Source organism: Buceros rhinoceros, unplaced genomic scaffold (genome assembly GCF_000710305.1).
Source record: "Buceros rhinoceros silvestris isolate BGI_N320 unplaced genomic scaffold, ASM71030v1 scaffold10588, whole genome shotgun sequence".
In the NCBI taxonomy this organism is placed as follows: domain Eukaryota; kingdom Metazoa; phylum Chordata; class Aves; order Bucerotiformes; family Bucerotidae; genus Buceros; species Buceros rhinoceros.
In genome coordinates, this window is record NW_010427967.1 from 111,450 (window position 1) to 138,861 (window position 27,412).

General features: G+C 43.8%; 1 protein-coding gene across 1 annotated transcript in view; it reads right to left on the minus strand.

Moving 5' to 3' along the window:
- Positions 1–26,979, minus strand: part of LOC104498709 (anthrax toxin receptor 1-like) — a 55,401-nt gene extending 28,422 nt beyond the window's left edge. The window contains exons 1-11 of the mRNA XM_010142124.1: positions 26,819–26,979; positions 14,685–14,756; positions 14,476–14,551; positions 12,266–12,343; positions 12,138–12,171; positions 10,128–10,207; positions 9,944–10,012; positions 9,660–9,740; positions 9,496–9,556; positions 2,974–3,072; positions 729–798 (exon numbers count right to left, since the gene is read on the minus strand). Coding sequence (XP_010140426.1) covers positions 729–798; positions 2,974–3,072; positions 9,496–9,556; positions 9,660–9,740; positions 9,944–10,012; positions 10,128–10,207; positions 12,138–12,171; positions 12,266–12,343; positions 14,476–14,551; positions 14,685–14,756; positions 26,819–26,979 — 881 coding nt within the window. The remainder of the gene's footprint in view (positions 1–728; positions 799–2,973; positions 3,073–9,495; positions 9,557–9,659; positions 9,741–9,943; positions 10,013–10,127; positions 10,208–12,137; positions 12,172–12,265; positions 12,344–14,475; positions 14,552–14,684; positions 14,757–26,818) is intronic.
- Between the last annotated feature and the right edge of the window lie 433 nt (positions 26,980–27,412).

A 27,412-nucleotide genomic window follows, 5' to 3' on the forward strand; every position in this document is an offset into this window, starting at 1 on the left:
AAAAGAAAAACACAGAAACAAAACCAGTCCACACAAACCAAAAAACCCACAAAACACAACCAAAGAAAGACACAAAAAACCCCACCAAAAGCACCAAACAACTTCCCATCACCCACAAGCAGGAAAGAGGAGGCAGGCATTCCTCCTCACCCCCAGAACAGTATTTAAGCACCCACAAGATCACCCAGGGGGAAGGTAAGGCCTTGTGCCATGTCCCCCAGGAGTCTGCAGGATCATAACAGCTGAAAAACACCAACACTAGCCAGGGCAGGGCAAAAGCCAAGAAGCAGCATCTAAAACAGCAGCGCAAAAAAAAAAAAAAAAAAAAAAAAAAAAAAAAAAAAAAAAAAAAAAAAAAAAAAAAAAAAAAATCAAATCAAGCATCTCTTTTCAATCAAAAGGAAAAGTTAGCTTGGAAATCAATTACCTTTTGGTATGAAAAAACAGGATATAGGAAAAGAGGAGAAATCACTGTTCTGTGATCCTGTGATACAGAACCATGGTCTAGCAAGGCCTTTGGTTAAACTATGCTAAAGACCCACCACTGAACAGAGCTATGCTGACTCATACTAGGGGAGACTTTAGCTCAATGGGGATGGAGGTAATCCTACCACACACACACAAAATTTATTAGCTTCGCACTTTGGTCAAAATTCTGAGCCCTTGGCTCAGTAATGACATCCTCATCCAGAAGTCCCTCTTGACACATGCTGGAAAGCAATACTTACTGTCCAGCATCTTCTATCACTGGGGCAGGACAAAGCAAGTAAGTGTCGTGAACAAGGGTCGGCTTTTCATCTGAAAATAAATGAATATAGCTGTCAGGGATGAAAAGAAAGAAATTGTCCCAAGCCAGCCACTCTAGGAGAGGCATTGACACCAGTGAGAGCCACTTCAGAATACAGGCAAGTACCAATATTCCCCAAAGGTACTGATTACAAAGCCAAGTACTTGAATGACCACTTTTGTTAGGGCCTGTATAATGTTATCAGGCTAGAGATACTGCAGCTAAGAACTGAAAGCACATCTCTGTTCCTGACAGCAGTGATCAGCCAGCTTCAGCAATATCCATCTTGGCCATCTAACAAGCTACTCAAGGTGTCAAAAGGTTCAATTTTTGCCTACCCACTTCCAAACACATGCACAGGAGAAGTCAAGGCTGTGCTGTTTGAGCCTAATGAAAAAGAACAGACATTGGGTGGAGCTGAAGTGGATAGACCCCAGAGGAGAAACAAAAAAAACCCACAACAAACATGGTTGGTCATATATGGGAGACAGGCAGAGAAGGGCCATTACTGTGAGGCCTTGTCCTGCACTAGCTGCTACTTTCCCTGTCCCCAACCTCCTCTCTGTGGCAGCATCACCCAGAAACAGCCCACATTTATAGGGGTCTGGTGCGGGCAGAGTCAAAAGCAAGGCTAAGGTGTTTTCCTCCCTCCCTGCGCTCTTCTGCTAATCAGTCAGTAGTGCTAATCTTGTTGCTTTCAACAGCCACATCCAGAAAGCCAAGCTCCCAAGAACACAGAGAAGAGGCCCAGCAGTAACCCGGCAATGTCACTCCACCAGAAGTGTGTAAGCTGAGGCACAAGAGCAGACAAGTCACTGCTATGGTTGCACTTCAGCTCCGAATGGCCCAAAGCAGCTAAGGTGCTACACCAGGAAAGACTGGTTCTCAGAAGCCCAATGCACATTGAATTAGGGGCTGGTAAAAGCTTCCAGCTTATTTTAAACTTTAGAGACTTGAGTATTCTTTCTACAGAGGAAAAAAAAAAAAATAACTCAAGCAACAACAGATATGAGAATTGCTCCTTCATGCTTCACCCACCCCAAGCACACTTGAAGAAATGTGCTGGAAATTAGTGATATGTTTTAGGGCCAACCTGAGGGGAAAAAGCCAGCCAGCAGATCAGTGTCTCATCACAATATCTGTTGCAGACCTAACCCAAGGAGAATGTGGCATGAAGGAGATGTGGAATTATGGTAGTTTTTCCTCCCAGGTACTTCCAAGCCTGGATCAGCACTCGCTGTGTGAAGTCTAGTCAAGGTGCCAGTGCATTAGGGACAAGGAACTAAAAAAACCCCAAAAGTAAACTACAAGAAACAAATCCCTGGCAAAGGGCATCCACAAGTGGAATGAGAGCAAGACCACCAGAGGTTATTTAATGCAGCCTCCACATAGGCAACTCAGATGGGAAATGAAGGAGCAATTCATGGGCTCCCTCTTGTAAGGGAATCCACTGCTAGGGAAGGCACCAGTCTAACCGCAACAGGATATGAAAGCCTCTTCTGTGCTCAGTCAACAAGGGTAGCGTACACAGAAAAGGAGCAAAGCTCCCCTCCCCATGCTGTGCTTCACCCTGCCAGACATACACGGCTTCCTGGGAATAAAAGAGGGCTGCTGAGAAACTGGACACTCAATCTTTTTTTGCCATTCAGTCCTTTGCCTGGCTGTTGAGACAGCAAACAAAAGACTCTGTTTAGCACAGCGATGACAGGGAGTTTCCATGTTACATGCTTGCTCCCATCACACCAGCAACTGGCATCAGAAAGGGATGGAGCAAGCCTGGGAAGGCCCTGCTTTACGGTGAGTGTCACCTAAACTGGTGAATAAAGAGCTTGAAGATGCCATCAGGGGATCAAGATAGCATTCTTCCTTTTCACTAGTGATGAACAAGGGAATAGGGAGCAATTTCATTTCTCTCTGTGTCCTCATTTGCTGTTTACATCACCCACATGCACCATTACAGTGACGCTGAAATTCATTGTGCAGCAGCACACCCCACTTAAGCCCTCACAACACAATGCCCACAGGTCACAGGATTGAACAAAGATGCTTTTCAAGCTTCTGTTAGGTGCAACCCCCAACTCCACTGTAAGGACTCCCCCAGCATGGACGAGAGATGGGCTGTACCACCTGTCACTCCTGAGGTGACACAGCCACAGGGGGCAGTTTCCATCAGCCTGCAAACTTACTGATAGTAAGGCTGTCATTGAGCTTGAAGCTGCAGAGTACCTGGTCGATATTTCTTGCATGATAAAAGCCGTTGCCTCTTACCACAACCTGAAATGATTCTGTAAGTAAAAACACAGAAGAGTAATGAAAGATAGCTCAAACACAGTGTTTCCTTGCAGAGTGATCAGAATTACATGACAACGGCCCTGCCCCATGCCTGAAACAAAGCATTCACCCTGACACTCTTCATATTCAGCAGCAGTCAGGAGTGCTGTAGTGGCACTGGTGCTTCACAGAGCAACACTTCACCTCCAGGTTGCACCTGCAGGTATCCCATTGACCCCCAATGCCTTAATTAAAGGTCACAGTAAAACTGTGAGCCTGACAATGGCTGATGTCATCTCATGATTCCTCCATGGCTTTTGGGCCAGACAACTTTGCTAACCATAAGCCCCAGCCCTTCCAGCTACGTCCACAGCAGATGGCACTTGGCTTTCAGCAGCAACTCTGTTCAGACAGATGCAGACACACAGAACCTCCCTCATAACTCCCTCATGAATCAGAGAGGAAGCTTTGCATCTGGTACAAGTCCTAGAAAAACAACCTTCCAGTCCACGTAAGAACTGAACCTGTGCACGGCCCTGTTAGCATCTGCTGCATGTAGGAAAAACTAAAGACCCAGGTGCTGTGCTGCAATTTCCTTTGTGCTCTCCCCCACAATCCTGCCACAGCAGCAGAAGCCACCAGTGGCACAAGAGACCTGCCACATCAGACACACCGTCTGCTGGCTAGAGCAAGCACTCCTACACCTGCCCTTCAGCTGCTCTCAACTTCTGTTCCTTCAGTCCTGATGTGTGGGGGGCGGGGGGCACCTGTGATTTTTGTCATTATTGTGATAAGCAACTGTGATTTGTTCATTCAAGCAGGAAAAGCATTGTCAGGTTTTTGGGCCAACCTTTCAATGGTCTTTTTACTGACAGGGCACTTTCGCATCTGAGGAAAGCCAACCTAGGAAGGCTGCTGTCAGAAGTGAGATCCCACCTGCACATGTCCTCCACTGTTGGCACCGCTGGTCACATTGCAATGCACTGAGTTTGCCCTCACACCTGAAAAATAACCCTTTGTTTGTTGTCAAAGAGATCAGTAAGGTGATCTCCCTGGCTGAGCACCTGCTGGGAAGAGAAGTGTGCAGGAGAAGGGAAGGAACAGAGACATGTCGTGGTAGCACCAGGTGAATTTATGTCCATCGTGGAACCCGCTCCAGTCAGTGTACCCAGGACAGTTAAAACCAGGAAAGGTAATTTGAGGAAGAAGGTATTAAGAAGCGTGGTTTGGTGTCTCACCTTCTCCAGAGCAAGCTTTTAAAAGTACTTGTTAGTAACCTATATGGGTGACACTTCTCAGAGCTCTGATACCAGCCCAAGACAACCATAACTGCTGCACTTCCTTCCCTTCCACTTTACACAAGTGGAGCCCAACACAGAGCCAGACTCTCTTCCCTCTTGGAGCCAGCCCAAATGGCCAAGCTGAGCACAAGATGCACTAGGAGGGAAACTGGAAGGGGAAACTTCATTCTAGGTCACAAAATGCATTGTGGCTGCTACACTGACCACAGAGGTAACATCTTTAACACGGGCACTTGGAGAGACATTACAAATTCGTTCTGTGCCAAACATGTTTTTGAAACTCCCTTTGATGCTTCATGCAAGAAGCCAGCTGACAGCCAAGGCCCATGGCACGCAGCAAAGGAAAGCGCAGAGGCTGCACTTTCAGACATAAATCTCCTGCTTTAGCTAAATCCTCCACAGAGCTCGCTTACACCAGCTGCTGAGCAGCATTCGAGAGCGGCCCAGTACTGGAGAACACCAGCACAACGCAGGACCAATTAATCTTCAACGTACACATAGGAAAATAAGAATAAACTGCATAGAAGTTCTGCACTAGCAGCAAGTAAAACCATGAACAAGTCCATATGCGTTATCAATTATATTTTGACCAGTATACTAAAAATGAGAGGAAAACAATGTGGATAGGACTGAGGGGAGCAGTACCTAATTTTTAGTGGTATGAGATCTGACTTTTGATAACATTTCATACGATGCCCTACCATGTTATTGGTATGTTTTGGAGGAAGAACTTGTTGGATAACACTACATGAGACCCAAACGTGGCTGAAATATATGTTCGGCTTAGTCTGCCTGCTCTTAACTATCAAGTTACTGCAAGCTAACATGAGGATGTGGAGTGCTTTAACTTTTCTGTACAAACAGCTTGTTCTTGCCAAAAACACACTCTCACTATACTGAGGTCTACTGCAACTCTGGGTGAATTGGACAACGGCATGCACATAACCCCACTGAAACCCCACACTCTGGTTTTCCCCATGGTAACTTCCCCTGAGAGCAGTGCTCTGAAGGAACACAGGAATCTGAGAGGATATTTTTGGAGGGGAAAAAGAAAGTATCTACCAGAGTGCATATTAAAGTGAAACACACGCTTTGGAGCTTTGCTGAACAAAGATGATCCAATTTGAGACCTCGCTGAGCACATCAAGGGCACTACTTTAAAAAAATAAAAACGGACTCTAAGGCAGATACAGCTTCTTCTCACTCCAGCAAGAATCTGGAGTTACTCTAAGCCTGATTCATGCCTTTAGCCATTCCACTTCCACATCTAACCCATCTGATATGTTGATAATTATTCTTTCTATGAGCATCCTTTTTTTTTTTTTTTTTTCCCAGCAGAGCTGAGAGTCACGGCCAACTCTGAGGGCAACTGAGCCTCTGCCCACCCACCAGAACTACCTGCCTGGGACCATGCACTACCCCAGACTTGCTTGCAGCCAACCCACTCCACAGTGCCTTGAACACCCAGCTAAGATGATAATTTCTTTTTTTCCCTCGATTTTAAATTATAAAGGCAGCTTGCTGAAACAAAATTGCACTTACAGATTTGTTTCCCACCACCACTCCTGAACTAATGGTCCTTAAAAGGCAGCAACCCAAGACTTAACTGATAGCTATTTCAGTAGCTGTAAGAAACAACGTAAGTAAGAAACTTCCAACAGAAAACACCAAAGGTAAAATCTACATCTAGAATTTTAGTCTTGTCAGGACAGTTTACCTCTCCTGCCCTTCTTTTCACCATCACTGCCACTCTGCACAGTCAGTCTTGAACAACTGACTGGATATTAACCTGTCCACCAACACAAGCTGACAATATAGTTTCAATATCAGACTCGCATGGAAATGTAAACAGCTGGTACTGGATTTGGTCGTTGCTGTTAAGAAGCCTGCCCCTTCGGATGCTCTGGAGTATTAACGAGTTCCGGATGATGGTCTGTTGAAATGGCTAATTCCATTTAATTTTGCGCCCTGGCTCTGGCTGCGTCCTTTTCTTCCTTAGTTACTGTCAGATCACAGATTGTAGCTTTTGACAAGACAGCGAAGGGAAAAAGGTCATCACTGAAATAACCGGGCAGTGCTGGCAGCGAGATGGTAGGTTGAAGCTGGTGTGCAGTGGCTGTGCTGTCGGCTTCGCTTCTGTGACTCTGATGAGAAGCTGACGGCTTGCATCCACACCTGGTAGTTGATGTGGCCAGTAGGATGCCACATCCAACAAAACCTTTCAATCACATCTGTGTACTGTAAGCATAATCAAAGCAATGATGCTGTCAAACGGGATATAAGGTACCTCTGATTCCACACTGATAGCCTGTTTACAGGCTGCATGTCTTGGTCACTTTAAATCAGAGGGAATGGGAAGGACCCAACTACATTGCTCCACATTGGAGACAATGAATTTGCAGGGTCAGAAAGCATTAAGCATCAGATAGCTGTCACAACGTGACGAGATCAGTTCGTAAATGGACTTGCCAGATAGCTTCATCACGGAGAGCCAGCGTCCCAACTGGAGTCATCACCACACGGAAATCGTTTCATCAGCATTTTACTAAACCTCTGGCAAGTCAAAAGTGAAGCCAAGATCACCAGTAATAACGAACACAGTAGTAATTATGAGTTGCAAGAACAGTTACGAGGAGTGGGTTAGACTCTGGTCTAAGGCCTGATCATGACTTGCTTCTACCAAGCATCACAAAGCCCACATGATCTCATACCAGATTCCAAACATTAGTAATAATGCTATATAAAAGACATTTATTATCACCTCCTCCTCCAGATAACTTTCATCAGTAAGCTATATTAATAATTACCTAAATTTAAAATGCATTAAAATTCTGAGATGATTTCATAGGCTTCAGTATTTTTTTTTTCACGTTAAAGTCCAGATAAATTACATTTAAAAAATAAATCACATTACATGACTGTCCAGTGAACTGGATTCAGGATCTGGGTTCACACTACCCTGAAAAAAGTTGCCCAGTCCCAGAAGATTCCTTCCAGGAGACAGTGATGCACGTGGCTGTAAAGATGAACCTCTGGCTACGTTGAAGTAAGTGGAATAATAAAGGATAACAAAGACAAGTATGAGTGTAAATATTTGCAGCCTCGTGCTGTAACACCTCTTGCAGGAGATTGTGTCAGCTAAGGCTTGCAGAACTAGACTCATAAGCTACTACAGGCCCAGTTCTTGGTGCTAAAGACCATTTAACCCACAACAAGAGCATGCACCGTTCCGTGCCATGGTGTTGGCTTCCTCCTATTCTCAAGCTCCCTGCTGCTATAAGCAAAGCTTCAAGCATGCGACATCCAAGTCTTCATGCCCTGGTAATTCAGCACCACATGGCGCCATATGCCAGCCGTTGCTGGACAGCTTCATCAACAGGGACGGAACAGACCTCAGAATTGAAGTGAAATAAGTGCTGGTATTTTGCTGAATCAAGAGCAACACGCAGAAACTGGTTCTGCCTGATTTATACTGGTCTGATTTGAAAGCCACAAGAGACAATGAAAAACTTTTACAGATTAAAGTAATGCAACCATTTTCTTTTCTTTTTTTTTTAAAGGAGGGCAAACTATTTTTAAGTGTATTTTTAATCACTTGTCATAAATTAGTTAGCTAGCAAGCTCGGCAAAAAAAAAAATGAAGTGGTTTGAACTCATGAGTCAGGAATCAAACTGATTCTTTTTGAAAAACAGAAATTCTACTTTTTGCTGATATCTATCCATTTCTGAAAAGCTAATCTTTTCTTGAAAGTTTTCTCAAATACTTTAGAAAACTATTTTCAAATTTCCGTTCAAAAAAAGCAGTTTCAAATTCAATTTTCCAATATTCTTAACATTGTTCCAAACAATTATAAGACTCCTTCTCATTGCAAGACACGCATTTTCATGTAGCTAAATGCAATTTTTGGTGAACAGGAAACCTTGCAGTAAGCTGTTGCACGAAAAATTGTCTGGTGTACAATAAGCAAGCAAGAAAAAGAAAGAATTTAGGGCTATGAAATAAAAAAAGTTTTGAGGTGTCAAAGCTTTAAAATAATTTAAAATGGGGGTTTTTTTAATCAGTTCCACAAGGAGATTTTTAAAAGCAAGATAATTCCTTTAATTTTTCCGTAGACAAGACTTTGTCACAAATGTCTAGTCCACCATTTTACATGTAGGAATATTTCAAAAGATACAAGGATATTTAATTTTAACTTGAAATATTCAGGGCAAGATCATATTGCTATCGATATGTGGAAATGAAAAGTGAACAATTTCTCTTCTCTGTGATATTTATTAGATTTTTCCCGAGTTTCCTATTTTTATCTGTTTTCAAGGTCAGCCTTCATGCATCATTGCTATTTTATTCTTATGTGCTCATTTTTACAGCCTATAAGGAAATGAACACAAGACAGTAAACGTCAGATCTAAATAACCATGCTGTAAATTGTAGCTTCCAGCAAACTTCTGGTGTCACTCTTACTCTGCTGAAATAGCCTCTTAAGTAGACAAAAAACACAGCAAGTGAATTGCTAACAGAAACCAGAACAAATCCAGCTTAAACATACTAGACACGAAAGGCAGGAAATTACCAAGAGCTCCTCTGGGGATTCTTCATCTTTACCATAAACACTAACAGTTCTTTTATTGAAATAAGTAAAACATTAGTACTTGGGAATACACAGCGGGTACCTTGGCCTATGCAGTTAATTACACCTGGTTCAATAAACCTGAAATTTCAGTGAATGTTTTGCAAAATCCTGTTCTAACTGCTCATGAGTCCGAGCAGACCCCAGAAACGCAGTCTTCCCAGAGATCTGCGAGACATCACCTCTAGATGCTAAAGCACCTCTGGCAGTCTGACTTTATATCACTTCTGTCTCCTCCTCCTCTCGGACAGTTTAAAAAGTGGTAGCCTCAATCTTCCGAGTGCTACCTCAGTCAGCTCCCCGAGCTGGCATTCAGCCAGCAGCTACATGTTTATTGGCACCATTTTTTCCCCCTCAAGTGAGAAGGAACACACAGGGCTTTACCCACGGCCCAGGGGGATGCTCGAACACATCCATGGACTTCAGCTGCAATACTACATTAGGTAGTTTCTGACATCTCATCACTGTCATTTATCTGCCTTATCACATTGTTCTTGTGGAAACTTACCTCCTGCACAGACACTCGATGGTTCAGCCGCTAGGATCTCAATGCAAGATTTCTTGAGAATCTAAAAGATTTAGATAAAGACATTTTTGGCAATCATTTTTATCTATGCTTTATTAATACAGGAAAGCATAACCCTTTTCTGGGTTTCAGAATGCCCAACTTACTGAATCAATGGTTCCTCTCAGGGCATAAAAGCCTCCCGTAACTGGAAAAACATGATCGATGCTGTCAGCAATTGTTGACAGCTGCAAAGAAAGACAATCATAAATCATGAGGAAAACAAAATTACAGTGAACAAAACTGGGTCCTTTCATACTTGCTAAAAGACATCATACTGACACAGAATGATTTACGCCTCAAGTAATTACATAAATGCCTTCATCTGATGCTGTTACTTGTGCACTAGTCTAACAGAAAAACAAAACAAGAAAAAAGCAAAGAAAGTTACCTGAGTTTCATTGAAATCTTTCACTCCAACACAATAAACAATAGCTCCAAAGCTTCTGGCTCTGTTGGCCTAAAAAAAAAAAAAAAAGTGCCATTAAATGCAGAGCCATACAATCAGTGGAGCCAGCAGTAAATGCCTACAGGTTTGACATAAGCTAGTTTGGGTAAATGTGAAGGTGACTTACTTCTTGTTCTGCATAATAAAACTGAACGTCTTGCAATTCTCCATCCGTCAGAGCGATAATCACACTAGCGGTCCGAACTCCTGCATGGAGGATAGTTAACAGATTGCATACAAACGACACAAGAGTCAGCAATGAAAAGGCAGATTGACATGAGGCATTCCTTTTTGCTGACAAATCAATGCAAAACTGTTGGGCCAGACTCTCAGTCTGATTTGTATGGATGTTATTGGAGATACACCAGCTGGAGGTCAGGTGCATAACAGCATGCAAGAAGCCAAAACCTGTGCACCTTCACTGAAGGAGGAGTACTGCTCTAACAAGGTCCACACACAAAGTTCTCTGTTCTGAGTAAAATAGAGCATCCTCCGAGATTACAACCTGGACCCTTTGTGTGGAAAAGAGGCAAAATGGATCTGCAGAGAGGGAGATGTCTTCTCTCTTCTTCTGGCAAAGATGTTTCTACACAAACCTTGCCCAGAGATTGTGGTAGGAGATACCTCTGCCAAAGGAGCTTTCCTGCCATCCTACCTTTCTCTCCAGGGAACTTGCAAGGAACAGCCCCACTGAACATGGCATGATGTGGTGGTTCAGTCCTGTGCTTCTTGAGCAACAAGAGCTGCCAGGGAAACTCATAGGAAATCTGAGCACATGAAAACTTTAAGATCAGGTCCATTCATGTCTTGTGATAAGACATTTCATAGCCCTCCTAAGCTTAAGTGAAAAGGTTGCATAGAGTTTGGATTTTGGATAGCTGTATGTGTAATGCAGTACAGAGTTACAGAATTTCTACTACCTAGAAAAATGAAATGTTAACAAAATTAAACCAAATTAATATGCAAACTATGGTTCAGTCAACCATTCTGCTTCAATAGTTTTAAAGCAAAGTAACTAATACATATTCTTTTTACTTTCAGAGAGTAACTGTTATTTTTTCAAAGCAATCTGTTACAATTTCAAGTGTCTTTCCCCATACTTTCTGAAATTAAAGGCTGATCAGTTCTGACAAGTTTCTTATGCCATGCAGTCCTTCCCATGTCATGTCAGACACAGACATAGATCTTAAAAAAAATGACCTGCAACTTGGGGGGAAAAATAGCTTGGGTTCTTATATTTTTTTTTCTCCCCAGCATGATTGAAAAAGGCTGAAAAATTTGAGATTTTTTTCTTTTGAACACTTGTTTCTTCCCTGATATTTTAGCTTACAAATCCAGACCTAACCTACTCCTTCCTTCCTAATCAACTTACAGAAAAGTTGATTAGTTCTTAGTTATATGTTATGAAGAGGTAAAATAGTGTTCCATTTGACTCCTCAGGACTATTGATTTCACTGACAGAAGTGCCTGAGAAGCCCTGCAGAGCTGCTGCTGAGGACTCTACACTCAGAGCCCATTTCAATAAAAAGGCACTGACCCATTTCTCCATCTTCCAAAGAAACCATCAGCCCACAAATGAGAACAATCTCATGCCAGGGAACAAAATGGGCAAGAAGTATTCCATTTAACTAGGCTTTCTTCTGGCACAGACAAAAACCACAAACACATTTCCCTCCTGAAATTTAGTGAAAATTCACATTTTAGGAACCCAGAATCTGATCCCTAATCTTTCACACTGATGCAAAGATCTCAGCCAATTGCATTCACACCTGCACTAACAAGAACAAGGACTTGGGTGCACAGGGCAGACAGGTTTGAGTGCGTCCGGACAGAAGGGTGCTGCAGCTGCAAACACTGGGTACTCCTGTGCCCCGGGTGCAGGCAGTTCTGGCTGTAACGCTTTGGTCTGCATTCTGTACGGGGTCAGATCTGTGATCATACTGGTCCCCTCTGGTCTTAATAAACCATGAATCACGCATTTAAAAGCAGGGCTGTAGTCGAAATGGAATGTTGTGATTGTGTAACACCAATTCCCTCTCCAACACTTCTTTTGGCGGGTTTACTGCAGGTCATATAAAGATCTATCACCACCGTCTTTCAATGCAGATACATAACACGAGTGACAGACAACACATACCTCCATAGGTTTCTTGGTAAATCTGCTCATTTGCCTGCAATAAATTGTAGAACATTGTTAGCTCTTAAGTAAACCAGCAGCAAAGTTTGTATGTACAAATAAAAGAAAGAAGGTACTGTGAAGTGTACCCTTTTAAATCCTTCATGCATGAACGTGTCTCCTCCAGGCACTTCATACTGAAGAATGTCGAGCCCTCGTCTTATGGCCTCCCTTTAGATAAAAAAAACAAAACAAAAAACAATAACAAAAACCCCCAAAGAACAAAAAAGAAACATGAGCAAATGTTATCAGAAGTTTTTATTTTGCTGAGATATTCCCATAGCACAGCTAGATTATGCACTCTGTCATTACATCGCACAGAATGCATACATGTCAGCTAAAACACTGGTAAAACCAAGACTATTCAAACGCCACAATTTTTCAGCCCATCACCCGCAGAAGCACAAAACCAGACATACAATAGGATGTTAGGGTTAACAGATATTTAAGGCAGCAATTCTGTCCCTCCTCTCTCATTCTGGTATACTGGCAGTCAGGATAAGACTGAATCAAAGTAAATGCCAGATATTAAACTCTGATGAACTGCAGACGGAATAAGAATGTAAAAGCTTATAACTGTCACAAAAATGGGACAAATAAAAACACCATTCAATCGTCAGGACACTCGGGATTATGACTTTTCCACTATAAAGACAGAGGCCAAAAGATAAGAGAACAGGATGGGAATTATGAGAATTTCCCATCCTAGACCAGGGACTGATCAACCTTCCTAGGGCACAGATTGTTCCCTGGTAGGAGAGTGACTTTGATACCACGATCCCAGTTACATAGCTTCTTACTTCACCAACACCTCTTAACCAAGAGGACTGCTCAGAGAAATTAACAACTTAATTGATCGCTGGTCTCTAAAAGACCCTGATCCTTGGAACAGTTTTCATTATATTAATGGAACACAAATAAGACACAAGCATTCAACAGGCCAGACGCAGACAGTCCTAACATCAGTCCCAGATGCTATGGGGCATCCTTTTTTAAAAAAGATAGCAAAAATCTGTCCAAGCTCCCTTTTGCAACTGGGCACTTTAGGCAGATGACCCCAGTTACAGAGGAAACAGGAGCCTATGTCAGAGGAAGGGAAAAGCAGGAACTGGGATCAGGAATGTCCTTAGGGCAAAAAGCACATTTTTACCCCTTTGAAGTATAAAATGAACTGAAGAGGCACACATGGCGATCCACACAGAGAACAGGAGTTAAGGAGAGGTAACATTCTAATACAATGTTCCTGTCTACCTTTCACCTTGCAAAGAGCAAATCCACCTGGAAAAAAAATCAAGTTTGAGGCCCGTCTCCAAGGTACAAGACACAGACCTGAGCCAGCAGAAATGCAAGACCCCTGGGGGGTTTCTGGCTTTGGACGAGGCCAAAAGGGAGCACAAAACAGAGAGTGAGGTTGTTCTTTCAAGACTGCTCCAGAGCCCCCTTTGTTTATAAGTGCACCGTACTACCGAGGTCCTCTCACACAGACAGAAGCAGTAGCAAAAGCAAATACTTTAAGCTGAAATGAAAGAAAATACTTAAAAACATCTCCACGATGAAAGTTATTTGTGTTGGTTTAGGATTTTTGGGTTTGTTTGTTGGTTTGGGTTTTTTTTTTTTTGGTGGGGGTTTAGGTTTTTTTCTGGTGGTGGTTTGGGTTGGGGGTTTTTTTTGCTGTTATTATTTATTTATTTTTTAAAGAAGAGGATTTGGTCTTGAAGGTGGCAACAAGAATTCTGCTCCAGCCTCAGGCTCTCTTTTTCCTAAGAAGCCTGTTGCTTGGCTTTGCAAACCACCTCTGGTACGGGTGGTGTGAAGGCAGCCCAGGAGAGAAATCCAATAGCCTGGTGAGGTAGTGCTCCAGCACAACCAGCTGCTGGCGTAAAGTTCAGGGCTTGGGTCACTTCAAAGGACACTGTGGAATTTTCATACAGCCTTTTGCTCATCAGCTCAGGGTCTGAGATGTCTTACACAAAACCTGCCCTTATTTGAACAGTTGAGGATAGCGAGGATGTACACGAATCCTTGACTAGAACTGCACTTTCTCGCCGAAATACTGTGATAAAGCCCAGACAACCCAGTTCTGCCTTTCTATCATAAGGCTGAAAACAAAATGGTAACGGGATACCCAAAGGCCTTCTAAACCCTCTCTCAGTTGGGAATGGTGGAAAGGATTTCAGCTGGTGCCAAAGTTGATGCTATGCCAAGGACCGAGACAGACCTCCGAATTCTGGTTTTGAGGGCACTTACAGCTTGAAAGGAGGGATGGAGGGTATTTCTGGATGAAAGCTGTGGGGAGTACTTGCCTGTTTTCTGTTAGTTTCATGACTGTAGTGCCTCGTGAAGAAAAAACGATGAAAGACATCCGCAACATTGGACTGAAACAGAAGAACAAGCCAGATCCACATCATACACACATTACTTCAGCAGATTTTCATTTGCTGAGAAGCAGTGAATGAAAAATAAATTATATACACAGCAAATTAAAATATTATCTTAAGAAGACTTTACCTTATGAACTTCTCAGCTAGGCTTTCCACGAAAGAGTAAATCTCAGTCCAATGATTTCTGACACTTCCAGACCTGCATTCAAAATGTAATTTATTACATTACCTTATTTAACAACAAAATTCCTTGTTCCACTCTGAATTCAAAGCCTGGGCTACTTCAGAGATGGTCAGGGACACAAATGACACAGAGGTCTATGGAGACCAGGCAGCTAACTCTCTTGAGGCTTCTACAGCAGTTGTGTTGGAAGCTGTGACAGGAACTATCTTGACAACACCCACTGACTCAAAGAGAAGTAGAAATAGGTCTGAAGTGGTTTTCCATACAATTTTGAAACAAGATCAGTAACTCTTCCATGTGTCGTTCCTTTTATAACATAAAATATTTATATTTTCTTCCAGTTTAATTAACCTTGACTTCACTAAATCATCTGCTAGCATATTATTTACTTTCCTAGAGCACGGCTTTGCCCTTGCAGCCAAGAAAGTCTTGACTGATCGTCTTTTCTCCCAGAACGCATGGGAGAATGTTTGTATGAATTAATGTTTATTTCAGAAGAGCAAGATTTTGAAATCATTCAGAAGGGAAAGGCAGTACTCGTAACTAAACCCCCGGACTAGCATTCTGGACAGCCAATGCCCGGCTCCATTTCAGATTTCTTGGGAAAGCCTGGGCAATTTAGTTAGATGCACAAACTCACATGTTCGTCCTGCTGTTCCCAATATATAAAAACTGCATTACTGGCACCGCCTGGCTTTCTTCTGCTTAGCCTTACATTCCCAGGAACCTCCACGTTCTGGTGGGACTCAAACCTCAAACAGAGCCTTGCATGCAGCAGCTGTACAGTAAACAAGAGGTGATTTCTACCATGTGGATCTAAGCCATACATCTCCAAACAGTTAAAAAGGCTGCAAAGCATGAGAGGTCAATGGCTTTAAAAGCCCTCTCTACAACTGTGGTGTCTACGATAGAACAGCTCCTTTGTTTTCCTTGCTACCTCATCTCATCTATCAACTCATCTATCAGGTGTCTCAGGCAGAAGGATAAATAAAACAGCACATACAGAAAGACTGTGGGGGCTTAGATGCAGAACTACTAATTTCTGAAACTTAACTATTGTAAAGCAGTACGTTTCCTCTAACTCCTGTCTGACATTTTCTGTGAAATGTATAAAAGTGTGAGAAAATGACCCCATATTACAATTCTCCGTTCTACTACGGGCTTTCCAAGCAACGCTGTGTCAGTCTCTCCTGTTCCTGTATGTCAGGTATAGGTCAGCATACAGGAGCCCATGTATATATAATATAATATGGAGCTGCCTGTCCTGTAACAGTGCTGGTGAAGAGGAGCAAAGCTGAAGGGACAAGGACTGAAAGGAGACCCTTAAGTACATAAGCTAGAATAAGCTTGCTCGTGTAACCCTGTGCTTTCATGCTGCTCTTCCAGAGAACAGATGATTCATTCACAGAACAAACTGGTTATCAAGGAATAAAGAAATTGCCAGGTACTGAGAGAGGGCAACAAAGCACTGGGGACTGCTCAGTCCAAGGGTCTGGATGCTCTGCAGTCTCCGAATTGTATGTGCTATCCAACAACACGTTTATGTATTTGTGAACAGCACCAATGAAAGGTGCTGGCACTATTAGCAAATGAGCCCTTTTCTCATCATTAAAAAAAATAATCCATACCATTTAAGTACTGCTTTTCCAAAAGGGATCAGAGGCAGTTCAACATCTATAATTCTCCAGGATTCTTCTGAAAGCCCCAGGCTAAATCTTGATATATGATGAACTCAGATTGATTTTCCTTGAATCTATGCAAGGTATATTTATGGCTCCTGGGTTTTTGATTTTTTTCTTTTTCCTGATTTTTTTTTTTATTATTTATTTCCCCTGGAGTTGGCACTTTTAGTTTCATTCTGAGCTTGCCATCCCAGTTAAATCCAATTCCTGCAACTTCCAGTGGAGTCACTTCCCTGTGTAGAACAGTTTCTTACTTGGAAAAGATTGACCTATTTTGGACGAGGTATCAAATTTCTACTGCAGAGGCACTGATGCAATTACAAAAAAAAAAAAAAAAAAAAAAAAAAAGGGCGGGCCCCATCTTCTACCGTGCCTGCCTCTCTCATTTAACTTGTAATTGCTTTTATTGACAGCTTCTTCTTACTTCCCTAAAAAAGGAAGAAAAAAAAAAAGTAGCAACGAGTTCTCTTTATAACAGCACCAGATAATCATTTCCAGAATCTTCTTAGGACTATCGGAATTAGTTCCACACACACCACACCACCCCCACCTTATCTACTCCTTAGGCAAAGAACAGTTTGACAAAACATCCTAGACACTGAAAATTGAAGAAAATCATAGGCCACTAATGTTGGAAAAGCATGAAGACTTTTGAAGTGAAAATGCACAGATAACCTTAATACTGTGCACCTCTGCGTACTCTGACTATAATGAAAACCCCCTTCTCGGAAAGGGTACAGCCAGCAAGACTAAGAATTGGCTGCAATAAACGTATAGATGCCCCTCTCTGAAAATCTAGGGAGGTCTCTGTCATGGGCTAGTCCTCAGGGGAAGTGTACTGTGCTGGCTCTACTGAGCCACAACCTGTTGAGCAGAGGAACTACAGCATGGCAGTGGGTCTCCTTCTTCCCTAGAAGGAATCGTGCATGCTTATTAGCTGGGAAGGGTCAAAGTGACCCACTCTATCACCTGGCAAGTGTCAAAGCCAGACAGAAATACCAGCAAGAAAGTGTTTCTGTTTCAAAATCCCATACAAAGAGTACCAGTGAAGTGGTCTCCCCAAGTCCAGGTGTGTCATCTCCCACTGTAAGTGATGCCCAAATGCCACTAATGCTGGTCACATCATACCTCTCACGAACACCAGCGGGGGTGGCCTGGCTTACAGAAGAACCTGGTTTCTCCTCCCTCTCACCCAAGCTCACCTCTAAATATGCCTGTTTGTAAAGTATTTTTATTTGCTATTTCATATATATATATATATATATGTTTTGGAGGTTTGTCCTGACAGTTACATCTGTGCCCCAGAGGCCTGACCCCACACTACCAGCAATGGCAGTTTTAAAGGCAGATTAAACAAAAAATTACAATAATAAAATGTTTGCTAAACTGTAAACTAAGTTGTAAATGCTGTCAAATATTACTCCCGACACTGACAAACAGAAGCTGCCCAACACAGTTGAAAATACTGAGGCATTTCACTGCTTTGGGGATCTTACCTTCCACTGCCAAATCACTTTTGCTGGCAGCATGAACTAACAACTTGATGCCCTTCATGGCTGATTCAAACTAAGAGATTTTTGCTTTGGTTTCCCACGGCCAGCGGGAGGCTCCAAGCACACTCTAAGCTCCTTTCAGATCACAGCCAATGCCGGAAAGCCCATTTTTAACTCCACAGTTACCAAGCCCAGAGAAAGCACAGGGTCTTTCAGTGATGCTCTGCATTAAAGATTATTCTTGGACATCCACGCAGCACGATTTTTACAGCAGCTTCAGTGTTTTTGTTGTTTCCCTTAGAACCTTACAGCAACTAAGAACAAACTCCTGTTAATCAGTGCATCTGTGCTGACAGGAGCCTCAGACGGAGTTGACATGTTGTCCCAAAGCACCATCAGTAAACAACCACGAATGGATTCCTTGCCTGGCCTGTTTGGCCACCAAATGATACACTCTAGTAAGATTTCAGAGGAACTGTAAAGACTTCTGAACAACGAGGAAAGAATAAATGAAGCACAGAAAAGATCAGTGCTGTGCAAAAAAAAGCACTGAGCGTGCAATACACACTCATCCACCCTCGCCAGTAAGTAGGAGAAGCCATGGGGAAGTGATAGGGAATCCTACGTATTCTGCTGTGGAGGCTTGTACCAGTAGATCCACCAAACCAGCTTTGAGGCTGTCTGCAAAAAAAGACTGTATTACAGCCAGTCCTATCTGGTTGGCTCACGCCTTAGAGGCTTCCTGCTTTCAGTCATCACCACCTGGTTCAACTCCTCACTTCAACCCAAATGGCCACCAGGACCCAGCCAAGCCCTGGGCTTCCTCCCTCCACTTTCCCTGCTGAAGAAGTCCAGCAAGCTTGATGATCTCTGCAAAGTACCGAGCCCCACAAACCAAAGACCTCTGCGGACAGTGACCCAGAGCTTACAAGTGGTTCATGTGCCTTTCCGAGTCAAGCAGGACGGTGAGGCTTCAGCCCTCAGAGGTTACATAATTCTCATGGTGAGGGAAAATGCAAAGCAATAAACAGCTGCTGTGGGCAGCCGGAGCACCACAGCAAGTATTTCAGGGCCTGCCTCTGCTGCTGGTTCCTGAAACGGGTCCAGAGAAATAGCAGAACTTCCCCAGGTTCATACCTACACAACTGGGATGAAAATTATACCCAAGCAAAGTGAAAAAACCCACAGGAGCCATTCGTTGCAAGTGTGCTCCCTGCTCCATAAGCTCTGGTCCCATTACACGCGAGACAAAGAGAAGAGTCAGCAAACCACAACACAGGAAAGAATGTGCTCCCGGCCTCATCGGGACTCAGCTGGGAGGAGCAGCTGCTGCTGCAGCTCCTGCTGCTGCTGTTCTCCCAGATTTCGCATTGCTACTGCTTGATGGGAGGGGAGAAGAGGAGGTCAGTGAGTATTTCTGGGGGTGGAAGGAAGTGATGAGATTGCAAGGCTTGATCCTGCTCCTGCTTACTTTGGAGTGAGTCCTTCCAGCTTAGCGGAGCTCTCTGTCAGTATAAAAACAGTGAGCATGTCACAGCCATGTCTGCCCCTGCCTGAGGTACTTCACTGGTGTTTCTGATGACAACAAAATGCAAGATGGGCTGGAAACCTCCTTTCCTTACAGGCTCACACAGCTGTTGGAAGCTGGAGCCCAGAGAAATCAAGCAGCACAACCCTGGCATATAGGGGGCCCTTCTCAGCCCAGTTACTTTAGCAGGCAAAAAACAGGAGGGTCAGTTGTCCAGTATCTGTCCTAGGGCACATGTGCTTCATGGTTACAGCTGACCTCATGACAGGAGCCTATACAGATGAACCTAGTGCAACACACAGCAGACCTGTAGCTTAGCAGTGAAAGTTAAACCCGCAACACTACCCAAACAGTAAATATTTTTAGTACCACATGTACACAGAGGGAAGGCAGCAGGACCCGAAGCCTTTCCTCTCTGCTGAAAGTGAGAAAGCGAAACCCCTTGAAGACACAGAGCTGCTCCTTGTCCTATTCCTCCCCACATAGGCCTGCCTCTGTTAGAGATAGCTGAAGGCAGCCGTTCCAGAGATCCTACAGCAAGAAACAGACCCATTATTACCGATGCTGGGTTCACTTGGAGAATGGTGTCAGGGGAGTACAACACCCCTGCAGTTTGCAGATCTCCATCCCCCCCTCCCCGAGCTAATGGTGGCCCCGTATACAGCCCATTGCTCAGAAATGTGACACTTTGTTGTTGTTATTTGGAGAGCTCTTTGTGGCTACAACCACACTCTAGACAACAGAATTTTTGCACATGGCTAATGACGGCTCTGCAATAAAAGCAAACCCTGGGGCATCTAGTTTGTTGTGGTTTCAGAGGCGCATCCACCCCTCAGCTCCCTTCTGAGCCAGCAGGGCATTCAAAGTGACAAGAATCCTCCTCTCCCAAACAATGCTTGAAAGCAGGGAAGGGACCTTGACTGGGTCATGCATTCGGGCAAGGAAGGCCTAGTTTATATTATCTGCTCCAGAGGCAATTAGCAACACTGGCAGAGACAGCCATTTGGAGACAGTCCTTCCTTCAGAGTACTTGTAACATTAATGGACCAGACAAGGGCTGGAATAGGAAGGGGAAGATGCAGAGAAGTCACTGGAAAATGGATTCTAGTCCTGGGCCAGAAGCCCGAGCACAGGACCCAGAGTACTTGAATCTAAAAGGTTTCATGACCAAAACCATTTATTTTACAGACAGCTTTTCTCCTGTAAAACTACTAACAAAAGTCTGCAGCAACATTACTGACTTGTGTAAGTCATGCCTCTAAACATTGCCCTTTGCTCCTACAGTAACCTATCAATCCACAAGTGCTGCCCACCTGGTACTCTAGTTCTTGCTACATGCCCAGCCAACAAGGGAGCACTAAGTGAAATTCAGAAGCCATGCTCGGACTGCACCCAACCACTTCAGATCTCCCTCTAAAGCTCCACAGCTGGAAGATCCACTGAGCAGCTGGAAGATCCACTCTCAGCATCCCAGTCCTCTTCAGCACAACATAGGGAGCAAAGCAGAGTGCTCAATCCCACTCCCTCTGCAACACTCCTAACAAGGAGCAAATGTTAGCCAGGAGCAGAGATACAACTCTTGAGCTGTGAATAACTCACCGCAGTCAATTCATCTCCCCTGCCTTTGAGACAAACAGGTTCAGTCCTACTACACCTCATATGCACTCACGATTCACAGCAGCATGCAAGCTCGGACAAAAGTAATGAAATTCTCAATCACTGAGCGCACACAAACAAAATTCCTAGGTCAGTGGGAATCTTACGGTTTACTTCCTTGGCTCAAGCCCCAAATAAATCAGATTTAGTTACATGCATAAATAGACTGCAAATGACAAGCTGCCATGGCTTTTTCTTCCTGTTAACTGTACATGTTTTATGTCAAATAACCACTACCCATTAGCTTTGCCTTGTGTTTTATGAAGAATTTTTTTCTTGAGGCAGAAGGGAGAAGAATTGGTTTTCCTGATAATTTTTTTCCTGCCAACAGGCAAGTCTGGCAAAATATCAGACAAAATACAAACAAATAGAACCTGGTTCCAATAACAAAGGTATGTCTGAAGCTGAATAAAAATTTGCTTTGGAACATTCCAAGCAATTATACCTGGTTGCAAGAAAATCACAGCACTGGCTGCAATATAACCACAACAAAGAAAGAAAGATGCAAAGGCAAAATACCAACAGATTGTGTTTTGAAAACAATAAAGAATGTCACTTACAGGCAGTTGGAGAGTATGAGAGATGTCATGTAGATGATGTGGTTACATTATAGAGGGGGAAAAAAAAGACAGCAAAGGAGGAAGACAGATAGACAAAACCATTTTAAAATATATATATATGCATGGTAATCAATGCCATCCAAGGAACAAAGCTCATACTTTTGTTCAGGCAGAAACTCCTCTCAATCTCAATAGGCAGCTGACCTGCCTCAACTCCTACATCTTACGGTGAACTGAAGTCTGGCTGCAGTAGGTAGATATTCTTGCTTACAGAAAAGGGAGAGGTTTACGTCAGTCAATACAAGATTTTCAAATGCAGTTAAGTTAGGTGACAGAATGTGTGTTCAGGCACCTATCTTTGCCAGCAGTCTGATTTCCAACCACAACAACACTGTTAGCCACACTCTTCCCCTCCTCACACACTACACAAAACCAGCACACAGAATAGCATTGGACTGAGATAGCAGAGAGAAAAGCTGCAGATGTTCCCACAGGTCCCACTCCATCCTAACACTCTTGCCCTGGAACTATGTGGGAGTAGAAAGGGAGGCAGGGGCTACAGTGAGAGCCTAAAGCGAAAAATACTTGCTCTCACTAAGTACTTGTGCTAAATTAATTCAAATAATTGGCAAGGAAATAATCAGGGAAGGGACACTACACAAAATGTGCTTAACAAACTCCCTTAATATGTTTTAAATACAGCGTATTGTGAGCAAACAAGGTATGTGGAGATAAGCAATTCACTAGAGTTGCCTTAAAACGATAAAAGCTGGCCCAGAACAGCAGTTCCCCAAATGCCTTTTGTTCTGATGGTTTTTTGGCTTGCCTAAAGTGAATTAGGAAGTAGCAACCTGCTTCCCTCCCAACACCTCCCTCCCCCACAAAACTAGCTTTTCAAGGGGAAGCTGGGGCATGGGACACAGACCCAAAAACCAAAGCCAGGAAGGAGGTGAGACGGGGTAACTAACTTCCTGTGTAGTCAAAGGTTGTGCGCTTTCCCACCAGCTCCCTACCACTGACATTCACCTCTGGAGTGAGGCGTACCAAGTTTAAAGAGAGGCAGCTGGAAAATGGATTACAAGTGAGAGGCTGGCCACATTGTACTGATGTCTTGACCAAAGCTGCTGTTGACAGGGATGCTCTTGGGAGCACAGAAGACAAAACAAAACTGATGTGAAAGGCAATATTGTTGTGGGCCCAGGAGATGGGACTGACATGAAGAGGGACTACTCAGAAGTTCAGGGAGAAAGATGAGGAATGGAGAGAGGGTAGTTAGGCCAGCCTCCTCCCCAAAACCACTTGTAATGGCTGCTCTAAAAGAAAAACAGCCAGGGCCTTGCTTGAGACATTTGTACTGCCATGGTCTGTGCTGGAGAAAAAGAGAGCATTTTCCTAAGGCCATGCAGCTTATTTTTCCTCAAAATCCAAACAATTTCTTAGCAAACATCCCAGCAGGAAAAATGAGAAAATACTTTTGACTATCTCACATTCTCTCACTCCATTTCCTGCAGTCAAAATATAATCAAAGAATAATTTCTTCATATTTGGTAAATATAAAATACAGACAGCTCTGCAGCTCAGATCTGTCACGCTAAGCATCACTAGCAGCAGATATTTATTACAGTTATAAGTCCTTGCTTTAAAAAGGTTTCTATTTGTTGCTCTCACAATTATAAGATGTTACCAAGCACTGTTATAATTAGAAAACACTAGAGGTCAGTCACCCTTTCTGCTGTGCAAGTGCATTTCGTTATGCTTACTAACAACAGCTGGATGTTAATAGCCAGGCAGGGATAAAAGGGAGTTATTAATATACTTATGCACAAGGATGTCACTACAAGACCTGACAGTCCAGCAATCAAATATACTCCTAACAAGACCTGTCCTCCACAATTCCTGATGAGACTGAAACAAGTTCTTCACACACCTGGACAGCCAAAACAAGTGAGAACTACTCAGCTATCCTTTATGCTTGTTTAAAGGTAAACAGGAGATCTTCGGTATCACGTGTGACTTAATCTTACCACGTGCCACATTGGGTCTGCCAATTGCACTGTATTTCTGCACAAGTTTCTGCTGCTTCAGTATGATATTTTAAAGTCTCCCACAAGACCTCCAAATAAGTATGACATACAGACAGCACAAGATTGCAGACTCTAGGCAGCTGTCACTGCAGCCAGATGTCCAGTTCTCCTAGCTTCAAGAGATTTGCTCATTTAAGCATCCCCAGAGACAAGGCAGTCCTAATGTGGCTCCGGCACAGTCAGACAATCCTAAGGAAGACGGTTGCAGGTTTCCCTCCCACACATACTGCTTTTCCCTTTTGCCATGCCAGCTTCTCAGCATCCAAAGCTCAGTTCCACTGCTCTGCCCGCCTCTGTCCCATGGAGTTAACAGAAAAGCCTGCTAACAACTTCAGAGAAAAACTGTAAGAATTCAGTGAGTTTCTTTTTCTAATTGGTAGCATATATATTATATCAATAACTTCACCAGCAGATGATCTTTTCCATCTTAAAAGATTAAATCCCCCCAGACTTTGCCTGGCAGAATGAAAAGGAAGAATCATGTCCCAATAAAGTCATTGCAGTAACACACAGTGCTTACACGCATAAAGGAGAAAGGTTTGTTGACTTCCAATTTGCCTCCTACTGATGTGAGATTCCATCATTCTACAGGGAAGCAAAGCAAAGCAGATTTAAGACATTTTGGTTCACCCAGGCTGACTTTAGAGAGAAGGCCTGTCATTCAGCTAAGCAGCAGGCTACAGGGGCTACAGGGTCGCAGGTTTAAAGCCTGAGTTTTCACAGAGCCTATGTTTCAATCCCACTGTTAGACAGCTAATTAAGACTGAATGCATCTAACTGTGGACTGGCAAGGCACCAGCAAAGGGAGGCAATCCCCAGGCCATGTGGGGATACTCTCTGGTGTATAGGGCTGGGGTTTTTTGAGGATTCTCAAATCAGAACCAGAATCCTTCACAGATAAATAGCAGCATGAATCCAATACTACAAATATGTGTCCAGTGCATTTTCGAATTCATCCAGCTGCTTCTAACCTGCTTCCTGCCTTCTCCCTACCAGGAATACCCCAACCTTTCTCAATACTAATGGATTACCTAGTTCCTTCCTCATTGACTGTCCCAAGATCCAGAGTCTATCCACTCTATCAATCCTCCCTGGCGACATAAAGCTCCTTGTGCTGTGCCAGATGTCACCAAATACAGCTGGGACTAAATACACCCTCAGCCAGCAAGGGATCTATGGCTTCTTAGATCTGGCACTCTAGTATTACCCATATGGATCATAATGCAGTCTCACTGAGGCCAAAAGCAGCTTTGTCACCACATTGTCACAGACTTGGTAGGAGCAGGGACAGGTTCTGGAACCACTCAGGGACCCAAGTAACTTTTACTACAGTGTTTTACCAAAGAGAGACTCTTTGGTATAACTCTCGGTTATGAACACTCAGTTTGCAACTGAAGCCAAAGAGAATTTTCCCACTGGAACCAATTTTTTGACTTCTGAGTTTAACCATAATCAGACCTGACCTCCAGTGGGCCACTGTAGTGAGCAGACAGCACCTGAGCGATGATACAAGACCTGTAGCCCACTAAAATACACAATTTCACGTCCACAGTACTCAAGAGGAACTTGCTTACACAACCAACTTCCTATTGCTTTACATATCAGTAACTGAGCAAATCACTCTCTTCTCTGCCTTGATTCCCCAAATATAATGAGTGATAACAGTGATCACTCCAGTAAAGTGCTTTCTGATCTACAGATGAAAAGGAGCATAGAGTGCAGTGTGGCCATTGCTAGAGGTACATAATGCCCTTGTAAACAAGAAAATCACTGCAGAAGGAAGATACCATGTCACAGAGAGAATCCATATTGCCATCACCAGCATTTGTTGTTACAGGGAATTCAACATTGGAAGTGAACATAACAACAGTACCAGTCACTTCTTGAAAGCCTGGCGAGAATGGATTTGGGAAATAACACTAACCCCCATAAGAACTCTTTCGAGACGTGAAAGTTACTTCAGGAACAAGTTCTTAGTGGGAAAAAATCCAAAACAATGACCTCATGGTGTGTTAGTGCATCTTTTAGAAAGGCAGAATGCCTTCGGTCTTCTGATAATTTTGTTTTAAAAACAGAATCACCACTTAATGATACTTTTTCTCTTTTTCTTGAATACGAGTGTATCCTGGCTCCTGAGCGATGGTGGCTTTTGGCCTCTGCAGGCTGTGCAGAAGGCCTGATGGACGGTACAGTCCTTCCACCTAAGAAACAGCTCAATGCAGACTTTGTACCTGCCTTGGGGGCAGGAATCACAAAGAAAAAGGCTTCAGTCTTTCATAATACCATGTCATGTATGTAACAGAGAACATATTAGATAACACAACCACCACACTGACTGCATGTGGGAGACTAACAATTCACTCCTTGAGTGTAACCCTTGGCTGATAAGCCAGAGCAGCACACCAAGAGAAAATTACATTTTTGCCTTCTAAAAAACACCTGTGGGTGCACCAGTTTACCACTCACTTTGCTAGTGCTTGCTGCAACATGCCTATAGATACGTGATCTTAACCATGCCCTCTAGCCATACTTAAATTGGGTATTTGCAAACCTATTTCAATAGATGTAATTCAAACACAGGTTTAGACAACTCCAAAGCTGAGCAGAAACAAGTTTTATAAAACTTTACAGAGTCTGTAAAAAAGCAACCACCACACAGAAGCAGTCTAGTCTTAACTTTAAGTAGGTCTGCACAGCACTGGTGCTGCTAAGGCCCACAGGTGACATCCCGGTGCTTAGCCTGAGTCTTGACACTAAGCTCTAGGAGTGCTGGGGGTACTGACCAACATCCCCTCACATCCAATTCTCACAGCCCATGCACCACACACTACAACCTGATTTTCCAGGTTTGCATGTGCAACTAACCCAGGATAAAGCACGGTGCTCCCCAAAATGCTCCACTTGGGAAACGTGCAAGTTTTGGGGAGCAAAAATAAGGACCCTGCCCCACACAATATGTTCGGCACCAGGGGAGATGGAGGAAAGCACCCAGGGAGGCGGGGGAACAACGTCTCTGCTGCTGCAAGGAGGCACTGAAGGGTGAATAAATGTTTTTAAATGCGACTGTCACTTACTTATCGAGGATGAAGTAGAGATCAAAGGCACCATGACAGGAGCGCTGCTCTTCTTGCTCTTCCTCCTCCTCCGGCCGGGCACAAGAGGTTAGGCTCCCCATTGCCAGCAAGAAGCAGCACAAAAATGCCGCTTTCTCCACGCTGCTCCTGCAACTCGCCATCTTTTCCTTTTCTTAATTCTTTCTCCTCCCTTAGTCTCTCTACCTCTCCCGTTGCAGACCTTACGGGCTCTTTGGAAGCACCGAAGGCAAAGGAGGAGGGGAAAAAAAAATCACTAACTTCAGGATTTCAGCTCAACTGTGCGAGCTCAAGGCAGCCCTGCCCGCCGAGCACCGGACTGCTAGCTCAGGGTAGGGGACTGAGCCCGGCCGGATGGTCCCCAGAGCCCCGTCCCCATGCCCCGCCGCCTCGGCGGCTGCCCTGACCGACTCAGCTCCGTCCCGCACGGAGAGAAGCGGCTCCTCTCGCAAGGGCCAGAGGCAGGAAGGGGCAGAGAGAGGGAGCGGGGGGAGGGAGACAGGATCTTATGGGGGGAAAGCTGAACTGGGACTTTCCTGTTCCGGGATACTGAGGTGGGAAAGGCTGCTGCGAGCA